The sequence below is a fragment of the Pleurodeles waltl genome, chromosome 6 (genome assembly GCF_031143425.1).
Source record: "Pleurodeles waltl isolate 20211129_DDA chromosome 6, aPleWal1.hap1.20221129, whole genome shotgun sequence".
Classification (NCBI taxonomy): domain Eukaryota; kingdom Metazoa; phylum Chordata; class Amphibia; order Caudata; family Salamandridae; genus Pleurodeles; species Pleurodeles waltl.
The window spans coordinates 560,128,877-560,146,860 of record NC_090445.1 but is presented as its reverse complement, the minus strand read 5'-3'; the positions used below and the strand labels follow the sequence as shown (position 1 = coordinate 560,146,860).

Genomic DNA, 17,984 nt, shown 5'->3' with positions numbered 1-17,984 from the left:
ATGCTTTGTTCTGCCTTCCTGGGACTGGGCTGCCCAGAACCCAAGAGGGCAGAACCCTCTCTGTGAGGTAGCAGCAGCTGTGTCTGCAGTGAAAGCCTCAGAGAGCTGGTTTGGCAGTACTGGGGGTCCATGGTGGAGCCCCCAGGATGCATGGAATTGGCTCCCTAATACCAGATTTGGAATGGAGTGACAATTCCATGATCTTAGACAATTTACATGGCCATATTCAGAGTTACCATTGTAAAGTTACATATAGGTACTAGCCTATATGTAGTGCAAACGTGTAATGATGTCCCGGCACTCACAAAGTCTGGGCAAATGGCCCTGAACTATGTGGGGGCACCTTTGTAGGAAAGTACCACCGTGTCTGGCATGTTACCCCCATTTTGCACTGTATGTATGTTTGTTTTTGCCCATGTGTCACTGGGATCCTGCCAGACAGGACCCCAGTGCTCATAATGTATGCCCTGTATGTGTCCCTGTGTGGCGCCTAACTGTATCACTGAGGCTCTGCTAACCAGAACCTCAGTGTTTATGCTCTCTCGTTGCTTTCAAATTGTCACTGCAGGCTAGTGATTAATTTGGCCAATTCTCTTTGGCACACTGGAACACCCTTATAATTCCCTTGTATATGGTACCTAGGTACCCAGGGTATTGGGGTTCCAGGAGATCCCTATGGGCTGCAGCATTTCTTTTGCCACCCATTGGGAGCGCAGACAATTCTTACACAGGACTGCCACTACAGCCTGAGTGAAATAACGTCCACGTTATTTCACAGCCATTTTTCACTGCACATAAGTAACTTATAAGTCACCTATATGTCTAACCTTCACCTGGTGAAGGTTGGGTGCAAAGTTACTTAGTGTGTGGGCACCCTGGCACTAGCCAAGGTGCCCCCACATTGTTCAGGGCAAATTCCCTGGACTTTGTGAGTGCGAGGACACCATTACACACGTGCACTACATATTGGTCACTACCTATATATGGCGTCACAATGGTAACTCCGAACATGGCCATGTAACATGTCTAGGATCATGGAATTGTCACCCGAATACCATTCTGGTATTCGGGGGACAATTCCATGCATCCCCGGGTCCCTAGCACAGAACCCGGGTACTGCCAAACTGCATTCCGGGTTCTCCACTGCAGCTGCTGCCAACCCCTCAGACAGGTTTCTGCCCCCCTGGGCACTGGGCAGCCCAGTCCCAGGAAGGCAGAACAAAGGATTTCCTCTGAGAGAGGGTGTTACACCCACTCCCTTTGGAAATAGGTGTGAAGGGCTGGGGAGGTGTAGCCTCCCCCAGCCTCTGGAAATGCTTTGATGGGCACAGATGGTGCCCATCTCTGCATAAGCCAGTCTACACTGGTTCAGGGATCCCTCAGCCCTGCTCTGGCGCGAAACTGAACAAAGGAAAGGGGAGTGACCACTCCCCTGACCTGCACCTCCCCTGGGAGGTGCCCAGAGCTCCTCCAGTGTGCTCCAGACCTCTGCCATCTTGGAAACAGAGGTGCTGCTGGCACACTGGACTGCTCTGAGTGGCCAGGGCCAGCAGGTGACGTCAGAGACCCCTCCTGATAGGTGCTTACCTCTTTCAGTAGCCCAGCCTCCCTTCTTAGTAGACAAACCTCCTTTTTTGACTTTTTTCTCTCCTCTGGGCTATTCCTCAGATAACGAATGCAAGAGCTCACCAGTGTTCCTCTGCACTTCCCTCTTCGACTTCTGCCAAGGATCGACCACTGACTGCTCCATGACGCCTGCAAAACTGCAACAAAGTAGCAAGACGACTACCAGCAACATTGTAGTGTCTCATCCTGCCGGCTTTATCGACTGTTTCCTGGTGGTGCATGCTCTGAGGGCTGTCTGCCTTCACCCTGCACTGGAAGCCAAGAAGAAATCTCCTGTGGGTCGACGGAATCTTCCCTCTGCCAATGCAGGCACCAAACATCTGCATCATCGGTCCTCTGGGTCCCCTCTCATCCTGACGAGCGTGGTCCCTGGAACACAGGATCTGGGTCCAAGTGTCTCCCACTGTCCAGTGGCCCTTCTGTCCAAATTTGGTGGAGGTAAGTCCTTGCCTCCCCACGCCAGACAGCAAACCTGTGTACTGTGTGATTTGCAGCTGCTCTGGCTTCTGTGCACTTTTCCAGTACTTCCTTTGTGCACAGCCTATCCGGCATCCCCAGCACTCCGTCCTGCATTGCCCAACATTGGACTCCGACATCGTGGGACCCTCCCTTGTGACTCTGAGTCAACCGCTGTCCTCAGATCTTCTAAGTGCCTGTTCCGGTACTTCTGCGGGTGCTGCATGCTTCTGTGGGGGCTCTCTGAGTTGCTGAACGGCCCCTCTGTCTCCTCCTTCAAGGGGCAATATCCTGGTTCTTCCTGGGCCCCAGCAGCACCCAAAATCCTCAACCGCAACTATTGCAGCTAGCAAGGCTTGTTTGCGGTATTTCTGTGTGGAAACACTTCTGCAAACTCCAGCATGCCGTGGGACATCTTCTCACCAAAGAGGAAGTTCCTGGTACCATCCGTTGGTGCAGAATCTTTGGCTTCTTCCACCCAGAGGCAGCCCTTTTGCACCTTCATCCGGGGTTTAGTGGGCTCCTTCCCCCCCTGGACACTTGTGTGACTCTTGGACTTGGTCCCCTTCTTTTACAGGTCCTCAGGTCCAGAAATCCGTTTTTAGTGCTTTGGTAGCAGTTGTGGTTCTTGCAGAATCCCCTATCACGACTATACTGTCTTTCTGGGGTAGTAGGGTAACTTAACTACTACTTTTCATGGTCTTGGGGTGGGGTCTCTTGGACACCCTTACTGTTTTCTCACAGTCCCAGCGACCCTCTACAATCGCCCATAGGCCTGGGGTCCATTCGTGATTCGCATTCCACTTTTGGAGTACATGGTTTGTGTTGCCCCTAGGCCTATGTCTACCTATTGCATTCTATTGTGATTCTACATTGTTTGCACTACTTTTCTTACTGTTACGTACCTGTTTTGGGTTTGTGTACATATAATTTGTGTATATTACTTACCTCCTAAGTGAGGGTATCCTCTGAGATACTTTTGGCATATTGTCACTAAAATAAAGTACCTTTATTTTTAGTAACTCTTAGAATTGTGTTTTCTTATGATATTGTGCTATATGATATAAGTGGTATAGTAGGAGCTTTGCATGTCTCCTAGTTCAGCCTAAGCTGCTTTGCCATAGCTACCTCTAACAGCCTAAGCTGCTAGAAACACCTCTATCCTACTAATAAGGGATAACTGGACCTGGCACAAGGTGTAAGTACCACAAGGTACCTACTATAAGCCAGGCCAGCATCCTACAACCTTTGCTAGTGCAAGGGTGCCCTCACACTTAGTAACTTTGCACCAAACCTTCAGTAAGTGTAGTTTAGACATATAGGTGACTTATAAGTTACTTAAGTGCAGAGAAAATGGCTGTGAAATAACTTGTGCATTATTTCACGCAGGCTGCAATGGCAGGCCTGTGCAAGGGTTTATCTGAGCTCCCTTTGGGTGGCAAAAGAAATGCTGCAGCCCATATGGATCTCTTGGTCCCGAATGCCCTGGGTACCTAGATACCATATACTAGGGACTTATAAGCGGGGGTCCAGCATGCCAGTTGAAATTGGTAAATTAAGTCACTGGTCGACAGTGACAAATTTAAAAGCAGAGAGAGCATAAGCACTGAGGTTCTGGTTAGCAGAGCCTCAGTGACACAGTTAGGCACTACACAGGCATACACATTAGGCCACAACCTATGAGCACTGGGGTCCTGGCTTGCAGATCCCAGTAAGCCAGGCAAAACATACTGACATATAGGTTTTTATCAATTAGCACTGTAGTCCTGGCTAGGGGATTCCAGTGACACAGTAAAAACATACTGACACACACTCACAAACAGGCCAAAAGTGGTGGTAACCATGCTAGAAAGAGGCTACTTTCTCACACAGGGGAACTTGTGTTTGCTCTCGCTTGGCAGGAGCAGTTTCAAAACTCACGCTAAGCGGGAGCAAACACTGAGTCCACTCTCAGCGGACTGGACCATGACCAATGCTGCTGCCCTCTGAGAGCAGACCTTTCCATCTGTTTCCCTGCCTGCAATGATACCATGGGATTATTCTCATGGTACATCAACAAGGAAAGCTTCTTATTGTCCTCATGCAAAAAGACAACATTTAAGGGTTGCAACACCATCCAGGCATCTGTTTTCATTTCCTTCTGTAGCACAGTCATGGTCGGAGGCAAACAGGCACTGTTTAAATAAAAGAGTGTACTAATGGCACAAGGCTTAGGGATAAAACATAGATGAGAATGGGAGTGGTAATGAAGCACATTACTTCTTTAAACAAAACATATATTTCTGAGCACAAGTTCCACTGAGCCTTCTGAACGCTCACATCCCCATACAAGAGTATATACCCTTTGGAGTCTGAGTGGCAATAGCAGAGCTTTCATCTAAAGCAGAATATAGCATCTTCCAGCCATTGACACCCCTCAAAGTATGAGATTGTTATCCACCAGCAGCAAAAGCTGATCTGTGGACTCTCGTATACTGCTTGTACCAACACCTAAATTCATCAAAACACAGCTGTAATCTCCCACACTGCTCCTTCCGATGAATACCTTCACCTGTGAATAACAAACACTCACAAAGGAACACTAGAAAATTAAGAGCTGCCAGGTTATACAGGAACCTGTACTGGAATGCCATTGTATGTTATTGGTGTTTGTATAGCATGCTAATCAGCTTTGAGGGCATCCAGGTGCTCTCTAACAGGTGTGAGATCGCAGGTTAGGAAGGCTTACTCAAAAAGCCAGGTCTTCGCTTCTTGCAAAAGTCAAAAAAGAGGAGGCTCTGATGTGATGTGGGAAGTCTTTCAAGGCTTTAGTTTCCAGGCGGAAGAAGGCGCAGCCCCTTGCTCTGCTTTTGTGCATGTGTGGGGTATGTGCTAGTAAAAGGCCGGCAGAGCAGCGATGTCTGGAAGATTGGTGAAAGTGAATGCAGCTGTTCAGGTAAGCTGAGCCAGTACTGTGGAGAGCATTGTAGGAGGAGTGAGGAGGAGGAGTGAGGAGTTTACTGTGTATGCACTTGTGTATTAGGCACCAGTGGAGTTTTCTGAGACGTGGAGTGATGTGGGCTCAGTGTGGGAGGTTGAGGACTAGTCTGGTTGCTGCATTTTTATCAATCTGAAGTCTTTTTGTGAGCTGGTTGTTTATCCCTGTATACACATTGTTCCTATAGTCTTGTCTGCTGGTGGTGAGGGCTTGGGTGATCATTAGCCTGGTGTTGTCTGGTAGCCACTTAAACATTTTCTACAGCATCCTTAGGGCCTTGAACCAGGACAATACCACCCCATTGACTTGGGAGGTCATATCCAATTTGTTGTCTATGATGATTCTTAGGTTTCTCACTTGCGTGCAAAGCACGGGTCCAAGTTCTTTGGGCCACCAGATGAAGTCTCATTGCAAAGTGTTTTTTTTTAAAACACCCCTTATGTCATGTCCAAGTTCTGTTTGAGGCAACTGGATTTCATCCAGGCAGCCTTTTCTGTCATACATGTGGTAAACTTGTTCCTGGTAATGGGTGCTTTGTCCGAGATGGACAGTATCAGTTGCATGTCATCAGCATAAGAGAGGATGTTTATGTTGTGAGCTCGTATGATGTTAGTCAGCTGAGTCATATAGATGTTGAAGAATGTTGGGCTGAGTGATGAACCCTGCCGGGCTCCACCAATAAAATCTTGTGCTTCGGAGGGGGTTGTGTTGCCAGTTTGGTTTCTTCTAGTGAAGACGGAGCAGAGCCATTTGAGGTTGTGCCCCTTGATGCCTGCTTCGTAGATTCATCCTACTGAAATGGGGTGAGAGGTGGTGTCAAAGGCTACTGATAGGTGTAGAAGGATGAGGGCTGCTGTTTTGTTCATGTTGAGGTTTATCTGGATATCATCCGTTGCTGCTATAAGGGCCATTTACACGCTGTGTTGGGTATAAATCCTGATTGCGTGACATCAAGAACTTTGGCTAGGTAGGAAAGGAGGTATATCAGTCAGTAATTGGCAAGTTTGGTCGGGTCGCCTGGGGGTTGCTTTAGGTGAACATTGAAGGCTGCATGTTTCCATGGTTCCATGGTTCCAGGATGGTGGCTGTACTAATGATGGTATTGAGGATGGGGGTGAGGGCCTTGCTTATAGGGACGGCTCCTTTGTCAAAGGTGTGGTGGTAGCAGAGGTCTGCCAGGGCCACTGGTTGAATGCTTTTTATGATTGTTGTGGTTTCCTCCCTGGTAATTGCATCCCATGTGGTGACTGTGTTGTCTTTGTTTGCTTCTGGGAGATTTCTGGAGAGGGCCAGAGGGTTTAGTTGTGGGGAGAAATTTCTGTTTATGGTTGCGATCTTGCAGCAGAAAATGTTTGGGAGGCCTTTACAAAGAGCTTCTGATGGGTTGATGTTGCCAGTGGCAGCCGTGGGTATGGTAAAGTCTTTAACGACTGCAAATATTTCTTTGATGTAGTTGGTGCTGGCATTTATCCATTCAACTAAGGCTTTCCTCTTGGATTAGCTGGTGATACCTTCTCTATGCAGCTTTGAAAGCGCATTTTTAGGCTTCCCTTCTGTTAGTCCTCTCATTTCATTCCAGTTGTTTGCAGGGCTGCTTGGTCATTCTAAAGTCTTCTGTGTACCAACTGTCTTGTTTTCTAGTTTTTTATATGTTGCTTTGTTTCATGGTGGCCAGAGTGTTGGAGCATTTAGTCATCATCTTGATAAAGTTCTTGATGCATGTGCTAGGAGGCCCTAGGGTTCTGGTTTGTTCTTGCAGAGGTCAGCCTTCCAATCAGCCTCTGGTAGTTTGTTCCAGTGTTGGTGTGCTGGTCCCGCTGTGGGGGTTCTTCTGCATTGCTGGATGTTGTTTGTGAAGCCATTTCCAGTGAAGGATCTTGGTGCGTTGATCATGATGTTGTTGAAAGATGCAAAGTTGGGGTCTAAGATGTGCCTGTTGGTATGGTTGCACTCTGTGACACTTTGAATTAGTCCTCGGTTTTGGTGGTTGTCAAGAAAGGCAGCTGAGTCTGGGTCAGACCAGTCTTCAAGATGAAAATGTAGATCTCCAAGAAGGATGAAAGAGCTGGAGTCAAGGACTTGGGGGGCGATGAGGTCTATAAAGTTGATTCAGGGGGCTATAGAATAGGGTTCCATGCAGGGTGTATTATACAGTTCCCACTAAGAGGTAGGACTGTGTGCTAGGACATCAGATCTTCAGGACATGCAGATTAAGTCTGTATGCACCATCAGAAGCTGTCAGCCCAATTCCTAGCTAGCTCACCTTAGCCATCACCTTTCCCAGGGTAACAGACGATTTCAGCAACCTCGGAAATGACACTCTGACTCCCAAGGAAGTTGTGGAAACATATCTCACCCTTTTGTTGTTTTACTCAGGCATGCCCAGGGTAAACATAAGAAAGATCTTAATAAAGTTTTCAAACATTTATTGAAGCAATCATATTCTTGCAGAATGAGCTGTGATTATTAGGCAGATAAAACAAAGCATCATAACCACAGTAGCAACATGATGAATAAAAAGAATAATCCAACCATGACAATTTTATCTCTATGTCTTCTTACCTATCACTGAGAGCATTGCAGGAGTACCCTCTGCCTAATCTAGGAGGAGAGACTGAGACCCCCATACCAGGAGAGATGAGCCCGGGTGGTGGTCTAGAGTGAAGTTGGCAATACTTCTCTGCAAGATGGAAGATGAACAACAACCCTGCTGCATGTCGAACACAAGATTTGTTATAGGACAGTTGTGGCTGGAGTGCTCCTTTGAACCCTGTAGGGCAGTGCACCATTTATATAATCAAAACCACACTGTGTTAGAGGCGTGATGATATATCTAGGATACAGGAGCTGTCTCCAGGGACCACAAGCATCAAGATACTTTTTCTATATTCCTAGCCTTGAACACAGTGTATAGATTACATGTCAAGAAAAGCTTACTAAAAACAAGCACCAGTTATAGTGTATTCTTAGAATAATATTGTGCAACTATGAAGTTTGTAAATATAATTGCTAAAACCTATGCCAGCCTAAAATATGCAAAATATAACATGTAAAACTAAGCTAAAATGGAGAACTAAAGTGGCCCTAAGAAGGCCTCCCAAGAGATTAAAGCTGTGATGTGTAATTTAAAGTTGAGTTGCTCCATGTAATTTGTTCCGGCTTCAGCAGACGCTATGCAGATGAAGATGTCTCTGTAGGCGATGGTGATTTCTCCTCTAGGTCTGTTTACATAGGCTTGAGGGTGGTCTTATAACCAATGTCTGTCGTTGAAGATGTGGTCAGACGTGTTTCTGTGAGGAAGAGGAGGTCAGGGCGGTATTGTCCAGCAGGTCCCAGATCCCTGTGGAACGCTTGCTAAGCGAGAGGGTTTGAGGAGCATGCATGATATTGGTGTATGAGGGTTATCGGTGTGTTTGTAGGTGATTGAGTGTATGTGAGGATGGGTGTTGTGGGTGTGTTCTTATCTGGAGTTCTGGGAGTGATGGTGCAGGTAAAGCAGCTGAAGGTTCAAGCCATGAAAGAGAGTGGTGGGGTAGTGGCATGTCGGGGAGGACCTAGGTTTCTGGCTCTGCCCATGGCCCATGCTCTTGTGGACGCATAAAGGCTAGCTGCTTGTGCTTGTTGGGCACCCCAGCTGCACAGCCACTGTGCACATCCGCTCAATGTCTATGCTGCGGCTGCCATTAAGTAGGCCCTGGGAGGAGCGTAGGGGGTGATGGGAGGGGCTAAGGAGGAGAGCAATATTGTTGAAGGAGAGAGGTGCCAGGAACAGGTAAGGAGCAGAGGGAGGTGGGAGGGACACAGAGAAGCCGGAAAGAGGTGCATAGAAGACAGATGGCAAAAGTTAGAACGTAGCACTGGAAATGGCACAAAGAGAAAATGAAAAAAGAACGAGAGAAAATGACAAAAACTGTCAGAAGGGGTGAGAGAAAAAGCAATAAGAGCTAGCGGAATAGCACAAAAAAGTCACAGAAAGAGTGAGAGAACGGGTACAAAGAGTGAGGGAAAGGGCACAGAAAGGTGCAATAAGAGTCAGAGAAAAGGCACAGAGAATCAGAGAGAAATGTACAAAGAGTAAGTGAAAAGCACAAAAACTTTAATCGGAGTAACCCAAAAGCCAAGTGACAGCCACGCACTGGCAGCCTTCATCTACCACTTATGATAATTGTTTAAAATTGCAACATCTTAAACTTTAATATTCATCATCAGCACGCCATGACTCAGTTTTCTCAAGATGAATGCTTTTTCTATATTCCAGTGCCTATTTCTTGTCAATTACAATAAAAATGTACAGTTTATATTTACATATATATATACATATATATATATATATATATATATATTTATATTTATATATGGTTTTATTTTCCAGGTCGATACTCATATTCATGCTGCTGCCTGCATGAGTGCAAGACATCTGTTAAGCTTCATGAAGCATTCATATAAGGATGAGCCAGATCGAATTGTGAGCTCTAAAGAGGCTTCAACAACATTGAAAGAGCTCTTTGGTGCATTAAATCTGAAGGCTAATGAACTAACTGTGGATTCTCTTGATGTTCATGCTGTAAGTATTGGTAGTCTAACCACAATCTGTAAATGTTTCATAGTGTTTAAAATGTTCTTACAGACTTCTTTTATTTTAATACCAAAATGAAAGGAGTCTCTTCAATCTGCCAGCATCAAATAGATTTTTATGGCTTGCAAGTTCAATAATAGAATAGTTGATTAAAGTTCTGTCGCTCCCCATTTGGGGGAGCCGCAGGACAAGCAGGACTACTGTGCTTCATGCAAGGGGGCCGGGATCAGTTGCCTCTGATGTCCTGGGATACACGTAAATATAGCTCTGGAAAGAGGGCCAATAAAACCACTTCAGTTCTTAGTTCTCAGTGGTAGTGACAGCGAGCAGTCACAGGCCTCTCAGGGAAGTAGTGAGGGTGTGCTTCAAGCTCGGAACTCAACAAATACCCAGCAACACAATAACAAATTGTCGAACCCAGTGCTTTACTTGTGAAAGAGAAGTCCTTTAATGGATTCAGAAACGCAATACTATACAAGACAAGCAAGCTCAGGTTGTGCGCTCAGATCACTTCGAAGTACCCACATGTAAGAAACTGGGTTATTAGTTGCGAGGTCTGGACGCCCCACTCAAATAATGAACACAGTCCTTGTCAGGGTGAACAGCAAAAGTCACTATATTAACCTGTGTTTAACCCTCTGGTAGGTTGGCACAACAGCAGTCAGGCTTAACTGAGAAGCAATCTGTAAAGTATTTATGCAGCACACAAACAGTAATAAAGGGAAAACACAAAACAAGAAAATCCCCAAACCAATGTAGAAAAACATGCAGTTTAATAAATATATTGATACTAAAATGAACAACATCCAATCAGTAGTACCAGTGATATTGATTTTTAAAGTTGTCTGTGACATTCACAGTTAACTGCTGGTGCTAGACCGGGGTAAAGTCAAACGTTAAGGCCAACACCAATGGACTTCAGGTTTGATTTTTTTTTAAACTGTTTACTCCCACTGAATAGTTACTTTCTTGGAAGAGGCAGAGGAGCCAGGAGGAGGCTTTTGGCAGGAAGAGCAGGTCGAGCAGTCAGTTGTAGCATGAAGAGTCATCGTCAATAGAGCATTGTGTTGGTTGATTGTCGTGAATAGTCACTGTTTGGTGCAGGTCCTGCTGGTGCTTCATGTTTGCAGTGGTGGCGGGTGGTATAGTTTGGGCCTGTCTGCGGTTGTGGAGAGCCCAAACCTCAGGGGTTTTCACCTTTTTATGTTGCCACTGATGCCAGCCAAAGGTCCAGGGCCTGTGGGGGCACCTCTGGGGATCAGGACTCACTCCAGCAGAGGTTAGCAACAGAGCTCAGGCAGGTGCAAGAAGCTGGTTATAGTCAGCTGGATAGTTGCAGGAAGGCCTCTAGAAGCTAATCCCTGTTGCTCACACAGGAGGTCAGTCACCTGACACATGGAGTCTGTCTGGGTAGCTTATGATTAAGGCAAGCAGGTCACTTTTTCCTTTTTCAGACAGCAAGCAGTTTTTCCAGCAGCAGGGAAGTCCTCCTGGCAGCAGGGCAGCCCTTTTTCTGAATCTTCCACAGGTCCAGAAGCGTTATGATGAGTGGTTCTGAAAGTCCTATTGTTATACTCGGGTGCCATCCTTTGTCTGGGTGAATTCCCTAACCTACCCCCAAAACTGGTTCTGGTCAGTTCTTCCTCTTCCTCTTCCTCTGCTACTTGCTCCAAACTGTTTAGGATGACAAAGGCAAGGGCAAGCTTGGTGACGGTGTCGGATTCCTATGTGAGTGCTACAGGCAAGGTCCTTTGAAATGTAATCAGGGCAGGGTACAGCTCCTCCCCAGCCAGGTTGCCAGAACTTCTCCCCTTACACTTAGGTTCCCTTTGTTTCACCATCTAGAAGCAATTCACAACCCCCCCCAACATCAGAGCCATCACAGTCATGCGACCCAGGACACTGGCTGGAAGACACAGTGGGTTTGGGCATAGAAATGCTAGCTTTCTAAAAGTAAAATGAACAAGGTGATGGATAGAATACTTGAATTAATCTCAGCCACTGACAATGGCTCGGGCCATATTCCCAATCCATAGATTTCTTCCCACCATTCCACTCTAGTATGAACCAAGACATATGCAAATCAGTCTTGGCCCTGCTCCTCATGGGAACAGTCCAGCCTGAACTGCCAGGCCAGGAGCTCCTTGAACTGGAACACAATCAATCTAGGAGCGGTTTCACCCTATTCAGTGCTCTTTCGCCAGGTGTAGCTTCGTTTGAAGGAGGGTCAACACTCATTTGCATATAGCTGGGTCCAAACTGATGTGACATGGTGTGGAAAATAACAATGGATTAGGATGTGGCCAGAGTAATTACCAGTACCAGAGATGTGATGTCTTTGCACCTGACACTCAGAAGCACCACTGAACTGTCATCAGGAAAGATCCAAAAGATAGGACTCACCTGAAGTATCCTTCTAACTCTGAACAACAGAATCTGCAGTCTAACCCTTCATCTATACCATCTACCAAATGGTAGTGCTGAGGAAGACTAATCAGCAGCCCCTCTTAGCAAAAGAACCTAATCAAACTTCTACAGGAGCCTTGTCTCCTCTTTACCCCACTTCAGTGTATAGGTCTCCATTGTGTCAGCAATACACTTCCACTATCTAGGTAAACAACTTCACCTCCATCGTGTGCTCACGACTGTCCAGGGGCTTCTATAATGGAAGTTGCAGGACTCTGTTCACCTCCTATACACAATACATGTATCACAGAGGCCACATACATGCACAGGCAATGCACATACTCGGGTTGTGAGCTCTAGGGTTATATAAAAACAGAATTTTACATGAGTGGACCTGTAGACCTATATTCCAGTGGCACAGATTAAAAGGTCTGGTCACAAGTACTGATTCAAAAAAACATGGTACACTGCCATAATCACTCCACATGCTAATGTGCAGGGATGGTACTCTACTGCTAGATAACTGAGGGCATGTTTGGTCCACCCTTCCTGGTTAAGGAGAGGTCTAGGACCTCACTCATGTCAAAACACCCGGTTAGGCCTTTGTGCAAAAACTAGTTTAGTTGAAACTAGTGGCAAAATCAAAAACCAGGATATCAGATTTTTGCAGTCAGGTGCTCAGGGTAGCAGAATATGATTGTACAGCATACAGGGAATGTTCCTATCCAAACAAACTATTTCAATTTTCAACACCATTCTTGGTTTGGGTGGGGGAAGAGAGGGAAATGTCGTGGGAGACAAATGTAAACATTTCAAGCTTAGGATTATATTTAGGTTCCCCCAGTTCAATCGGACAATCCTATGGTAAAATAAGTTTCTTCAGTTGGGCCGTCTTTTAATTGTATCTTCCTGCCATGGACTATTTCAAATAACAAGTACTAACATTTTCTTATTCACGTGGCATGTGCTAGAGCAAAGCAGTGCTTAATATATAAATAAAAATGTGCGGGTGCCCAAAGCCCTTCTCTTAAACAGACGGCTGCTCCAATTAAATGTGTGAACATCGAATCCTGTGGCAGCGTAATGTTGAAGGCATCTCGGGCCTCTTCAATCCATTTACAGCCACTCCCTGTCCCCTCAGATCACTCTTGCAACTTTTTGCTTTCTCCCATTGTGATGCTTTTTTGATGGCAGAAGACACAGTTCTCACAGACCACGTGGGGCCACTAGCAAGAGATTGGTCCAGTCCATCTGATCCTCAGTAGCCTCAGCCTCAAAAATCCTTAAGTGTTCTCTCATGCCAACATGGGCACCCAGTGGGGTGGCAAGAAACGCTATCACCTGCACAGCTGGCAGATGATAATGTCTGACTAGTGGGTTTCACAGGTAGTTCAAATGGGCTACTCCATCCCCTTTCTGGACAGCCCACCCATGCCACCCACTTATGACTGGCTGCATAAGGAAGTGTTGGCTCTGTTGCTCTCCTATCCTACACATGAGCCTTCTCAACTTCTACCTGAAAAAAGAGAAGTTTGAAATATTCACCCTAGCTCAGGTCCTGCCTGCCCTAGAATCTGGAGACTGGCCGATGGTGCTGGACTTGCAGGATGGGTATTTCCACACTCCCTGTCCTGCCTGCCCACAGACATTACCTGCAGTTCATGGTAGCTAGGAGTACTCTGAGTTTGCGGTGCTCCCCTTACCAGCAACCCTCAGGCATTTACCAAGGGGATGGTGGTAGTTGCAGCACATCTGTGGAGGTCGGGGCTCCCAGACTTCTCCTACCTCATAGATTGGATGTTGAAAGCAGGCTCACCCTAGACAGTCATCTCTCACCTGCAGACTACGGCAGACTTTCATGAGGTTCACTATCCCTAAGTGGAGCTGACCATAGTGACAGGGGCATCACTCCTGGGCTCGGGTGGCCATCTGGGGGAGGTGGAGAGCAGAGGATTATGGCCTCTAGAAAGTCCAGGCTCCACATCAATCTTTTGGAGCTTCAGGTGATTCGATTATCGCTGAAAGCCTTTTTTCCCTCCTTAAGGCAAAGGTTTGTGCAGGTGTTCATGGACCACACCACCGCCATATGGTACTGCAAACAGGGCGTGTTGGGGTGATGGACTCTTTGTCAAGAGGCCCTGCATCTCTGGACATGCCTGGAACATCAGGACATTTCCATTGTGGTTCAAACCTGGCTGACTGAATGCCAGGGTGGAAGAACTCTACTGATGATGACTATCAGATCATTAATGACATCTACATTCGGAGGAGTTGAAAGGCCTCTTTCAAGAGTCAGAAGAACATTGGTTAGATCTGTTCGCCACTGCCGAGAACGTGCAATGTCAGCAGTTTAGAGTGCTGTTGCGTCCATGGTGTTTTTTTGTCTTGAGTGGAGCTCTGGCCTTCTGTATACCGTTCTACCAATACTACTCCTGCCCAGAGTACGCAACAAGCTTAGAAATGACTGGACCCAAGTCATCCTTGCAGCTCTGGATTGGACATCAAAAGTCTGGTGTCCTGAGCTACTCAGGATGAGTATTGGTCCTCCGGTTAGGCTGCCTCTTTAGGAGAATCTTCTGTTGCAGCAACAGGGTAGGGTTTTCCACCCAAACCTGCATACCCTCTGCCTTCATGCATGGAGGTTGAGTGGGCAGCAATTGACAGCCTTCGCCCTTCCTCCTAAAGTCTGTGATGTTATTCTGGCAGCCAGGAGTCCCTCCACCAAGATGGGATATGCCTGCCGTTGTGAACAATTTGTGGTATGGGGTGCCTCCAAGAACATCGACCCTCTTTCTGCACACCTTTCTCAAGTCCTGTTATTTGTTTTATCTGCTCTGGGCACAGTTAAAGGGGAACTATCAGCCCTTCTGACATTTTTGTGGTTGCGAGACCAACCTACATTGTTCAAGTCACCCATTGTGACTACATCCTCAAAGGACTCAAACACATGTTTCCTCCCAGGACATTCAACATGCCCCAATGAGATTTCAACCTGGTCTTGATCTTTTTGATGTGCTCTCCCTTCGTGCTACTGCACAACTGTCCACTCTGTTACACATGAAGATGGCTTTGCTAGTGGCCATGACATCTTCCAAAAGGGCCAGTGAACTGCAGGGCCTTCTGTGTACCCTCCTTTTGCCATCGTCCAACCACACAAGCTGGTTCTTTGAACATATTGCTTTTTCCTTCCAAAGGTAGTAACACCTATTCAAGTAGGCCAAAACATCACCTTGCCTACCTTCTCTGATTCCCCTCACATTTCTAAAGAGGAGGAAAGACTCCATCTCCTGGACCAAAAAAGAGGGGAAACATCCTTTTTTACGACTTTTTTATTACGAAAGTCGCGGTTAACGAAAGCGTAACAATGCTTTTTTTAACCACGACTTCGTATTTTTGTGCCTTAACTACGTATGTTCTGAACAACGAACATGCGTGGTTAAGGTACAAAGAAGGGAGTTGGCGAAGGTAAGTGGTGGGTTTAGGTTTTGGGGTGGGGTTGGGGGGTGGGGCGTTTTTGGTTTTGGGGAGGGGGTGGGGGGTCAGGGGGTTTTAGGTTTTTGGGGTGGGGTTGGGGGGTGGGGCGTTTTTGGTTTTGGGGAGTGGGTGGGGGATCAGGGGGTTTTAGGTTTTAGGGTGGGGTTGGGGGGTGGGGTGTTTTTGGTTTTGGGGAGTGGGTGGGGGTCAGGGGGTTTTAGGTTTTGGTGTGGGGTTGGGGGGGTGGGGTGAGGGATGTAGGGTGAATGGTGCCTATTGCTAATGATTTTATCAGGAATGCCTTTACAACGAAATATCGTTGTTAAAGCATTCGTGGTAAAATCATTAGTGTTAAGGACGAGGTCGGTGTTCCGACCTCGTTGTTAAGGTTAGTAGTTGTTTTTAATTCGGTGTTCCGTCATATAATCAAAAAAGAGCATTGTTGTTCTACCTTGATCTTACTAGAGAGTTCCAGGTGGATGATCAACTCTTTATAGAGTATAGAGGAGCCAGGAAACGAAAGGTGGTTCAGAAATGGACCATCTCAAGATGGATAGTGCTCTGCAGACTTTTTGTCATGGACATCTGTCAGGCAGTAAGGTGGGCATCTCTGCACACATTTACAAAGCACTGGTGCCTGGATTGTCAGGTCTGTTGGGATGGCCATTTTGCCTCTTATGTCCTGCTGGACATTTCTGTCTAATACCTGTTTTGCAGACTCACTTCTGAGGAGGTATTGCTTGGGTATGTAGTCTAAGGTAAGTAATCTGCGGCTAGAAGTCTCTATCATATGGACATGTTACTTACCTTCAGTAACACCTTATCTGATAGAGACTCTATGTAGCTATAGATTCCTTACTGACCCTCCCATCCTCCATGCTGTGTAAGCTGATTAGAGTGAAAGGGTCAATCTCCTAAGGATCTTAGAAATGCACACTAGTTTGTCAGTGTTCATCATGGCGTTGTGCTTCTGGGGTGGAAGGTTACTAAAAGAAACGGATGTCTTCCAGCTGGGGTGGAACCTATAAAAAGCACTGTGCACATCACTTCCAGCACAGATGATGCCAACTTGGAGCTGAACGATGCCACTTACCGTCCCGCAGAGGTACTGCTTGGATATTCTCGGATGCTCTTGGATGCAGTCTGATGCTTGGGGAATTTTTTAATGTAAGGAATTTATGGATAGATAGAATCTCTACCAGATAAGGTGTTACAAGAAGGTAAGTAAGTTGTACAACAATACTGTAATGTATAGAAATAAAAGAGTATAATGCAATAGGAATACATGATTTTGTTTTCATACCAGTCACATAAGTGTGATACTGGGATTGGGAGAGTTGTGGGAAAGCTGGGTGGTAGGAATTATGTTTATTTCTGCAGATTCCCAAACTTTTCCTCTCAAAAATGTGATTTTTTTAAATTTCAGCATGTTTGATATTTTGAGGCCACTATGTGTGCAATCCACACAGGTGACACCACCCTGGACTCCCCTTGGAATCTTGGGCCACATGTGCAAACGTTTTAGCAGTCACAAATGGCAAATTGTGCCATTTGTGACCAATAAATGGCCTTTTGAAATGTACCAACCCTATTTTGCAAACGGTAAACAATTACAGAATCGCAAAATGGGGTTTGTGAGTCGGTACTAGGAAGGGGAGTGTTAAGGGCATCCTTTCTAATAGTGAGTCGCAGGGACATGTACAAATGTTTTTCAACCTGCTAACCCCTTTAGCGAATGGGCCCTCAATGGACCCTTTCCCCTTTGTGAATGTGAGCGTGTTAGAAATGGGGTCTTTGGTTGGCAGTCAGGCTACCCCCTGTCCAAGTAAGGACCCTCACTCTAGTCAGGGTAAAAGAGAATCACCTTCAGCTAACCCCTGCTTACCCCCTTGGCAGCTTGGCACGAGCAGTAGGCTTAACTTCAGAGTGTTAGGTGTAAAGTATTTGTACCAACACACACAGTAACTTAATGAAAACACTACAAAATGACACAACACAGGTTTAGAGAAATAGAAAATATTTATTTAAGCACAACAGGTCCAAAATGACAAAAATGCACAATGCACAAGTTAAGTTATCACTAAAAATGTAAAAAGAGTCTTCATGTAATTTTAAACACACCGCTAACGCTGTTAGAGTGAAAATATACATTGGGTGCATCAAAAATAACCCTGCACGGGCAAGTGTGCATCAACAAGAGCTTGCGATGCGCAGAGCGAGACCTTGCTTCGTTTCTCCTTTAGTCAGGTCGACGTGTATCATTTCTTCTCTCTGCAGGAGAGCGATGCGTCGATCTGGTCAGCACTCTCGGTTCCAGGCAGGCCTTGCGTTGTTTTTACACACCCAGCGGTGTTTGGTTCAGAAATGAGCCTCACGATGATCTGAAAACCACGCAGCGTGGGTTGCGATCTCACCAGCCTCCGTCAGCGATGTTGCGCATCGTTTCCCCAGCTCTGGACGTCGATCTTC

At 46.2% G+C, this 17,984-nt stretch overlaps 1 protein-coding gene across 1 annotated transcript in view; it reads left to right on the top strand.

Annotated features, from left to right (window-relative positions):
- AMPD1 (adenosine monophosphate deaminase 1) overlaps nucleotides 1-17,984 on the top strand; it is a 1,595,039-nt gene that overhangs the window by 632,323 nt on the left and 944,732 nt on the right. Inside the window, exon 5 of the mRNA XM_069242152.1 lies at nucleotides 9,432-9,623. Coding sequence (XP_069098253.1) covers nucleotides 9,432-9,623 — 192 coding nt within the window. The remainder of the gene's footprint in view (nucleotides 1-9,431; nucleotides 9,624-17,984) is intronic.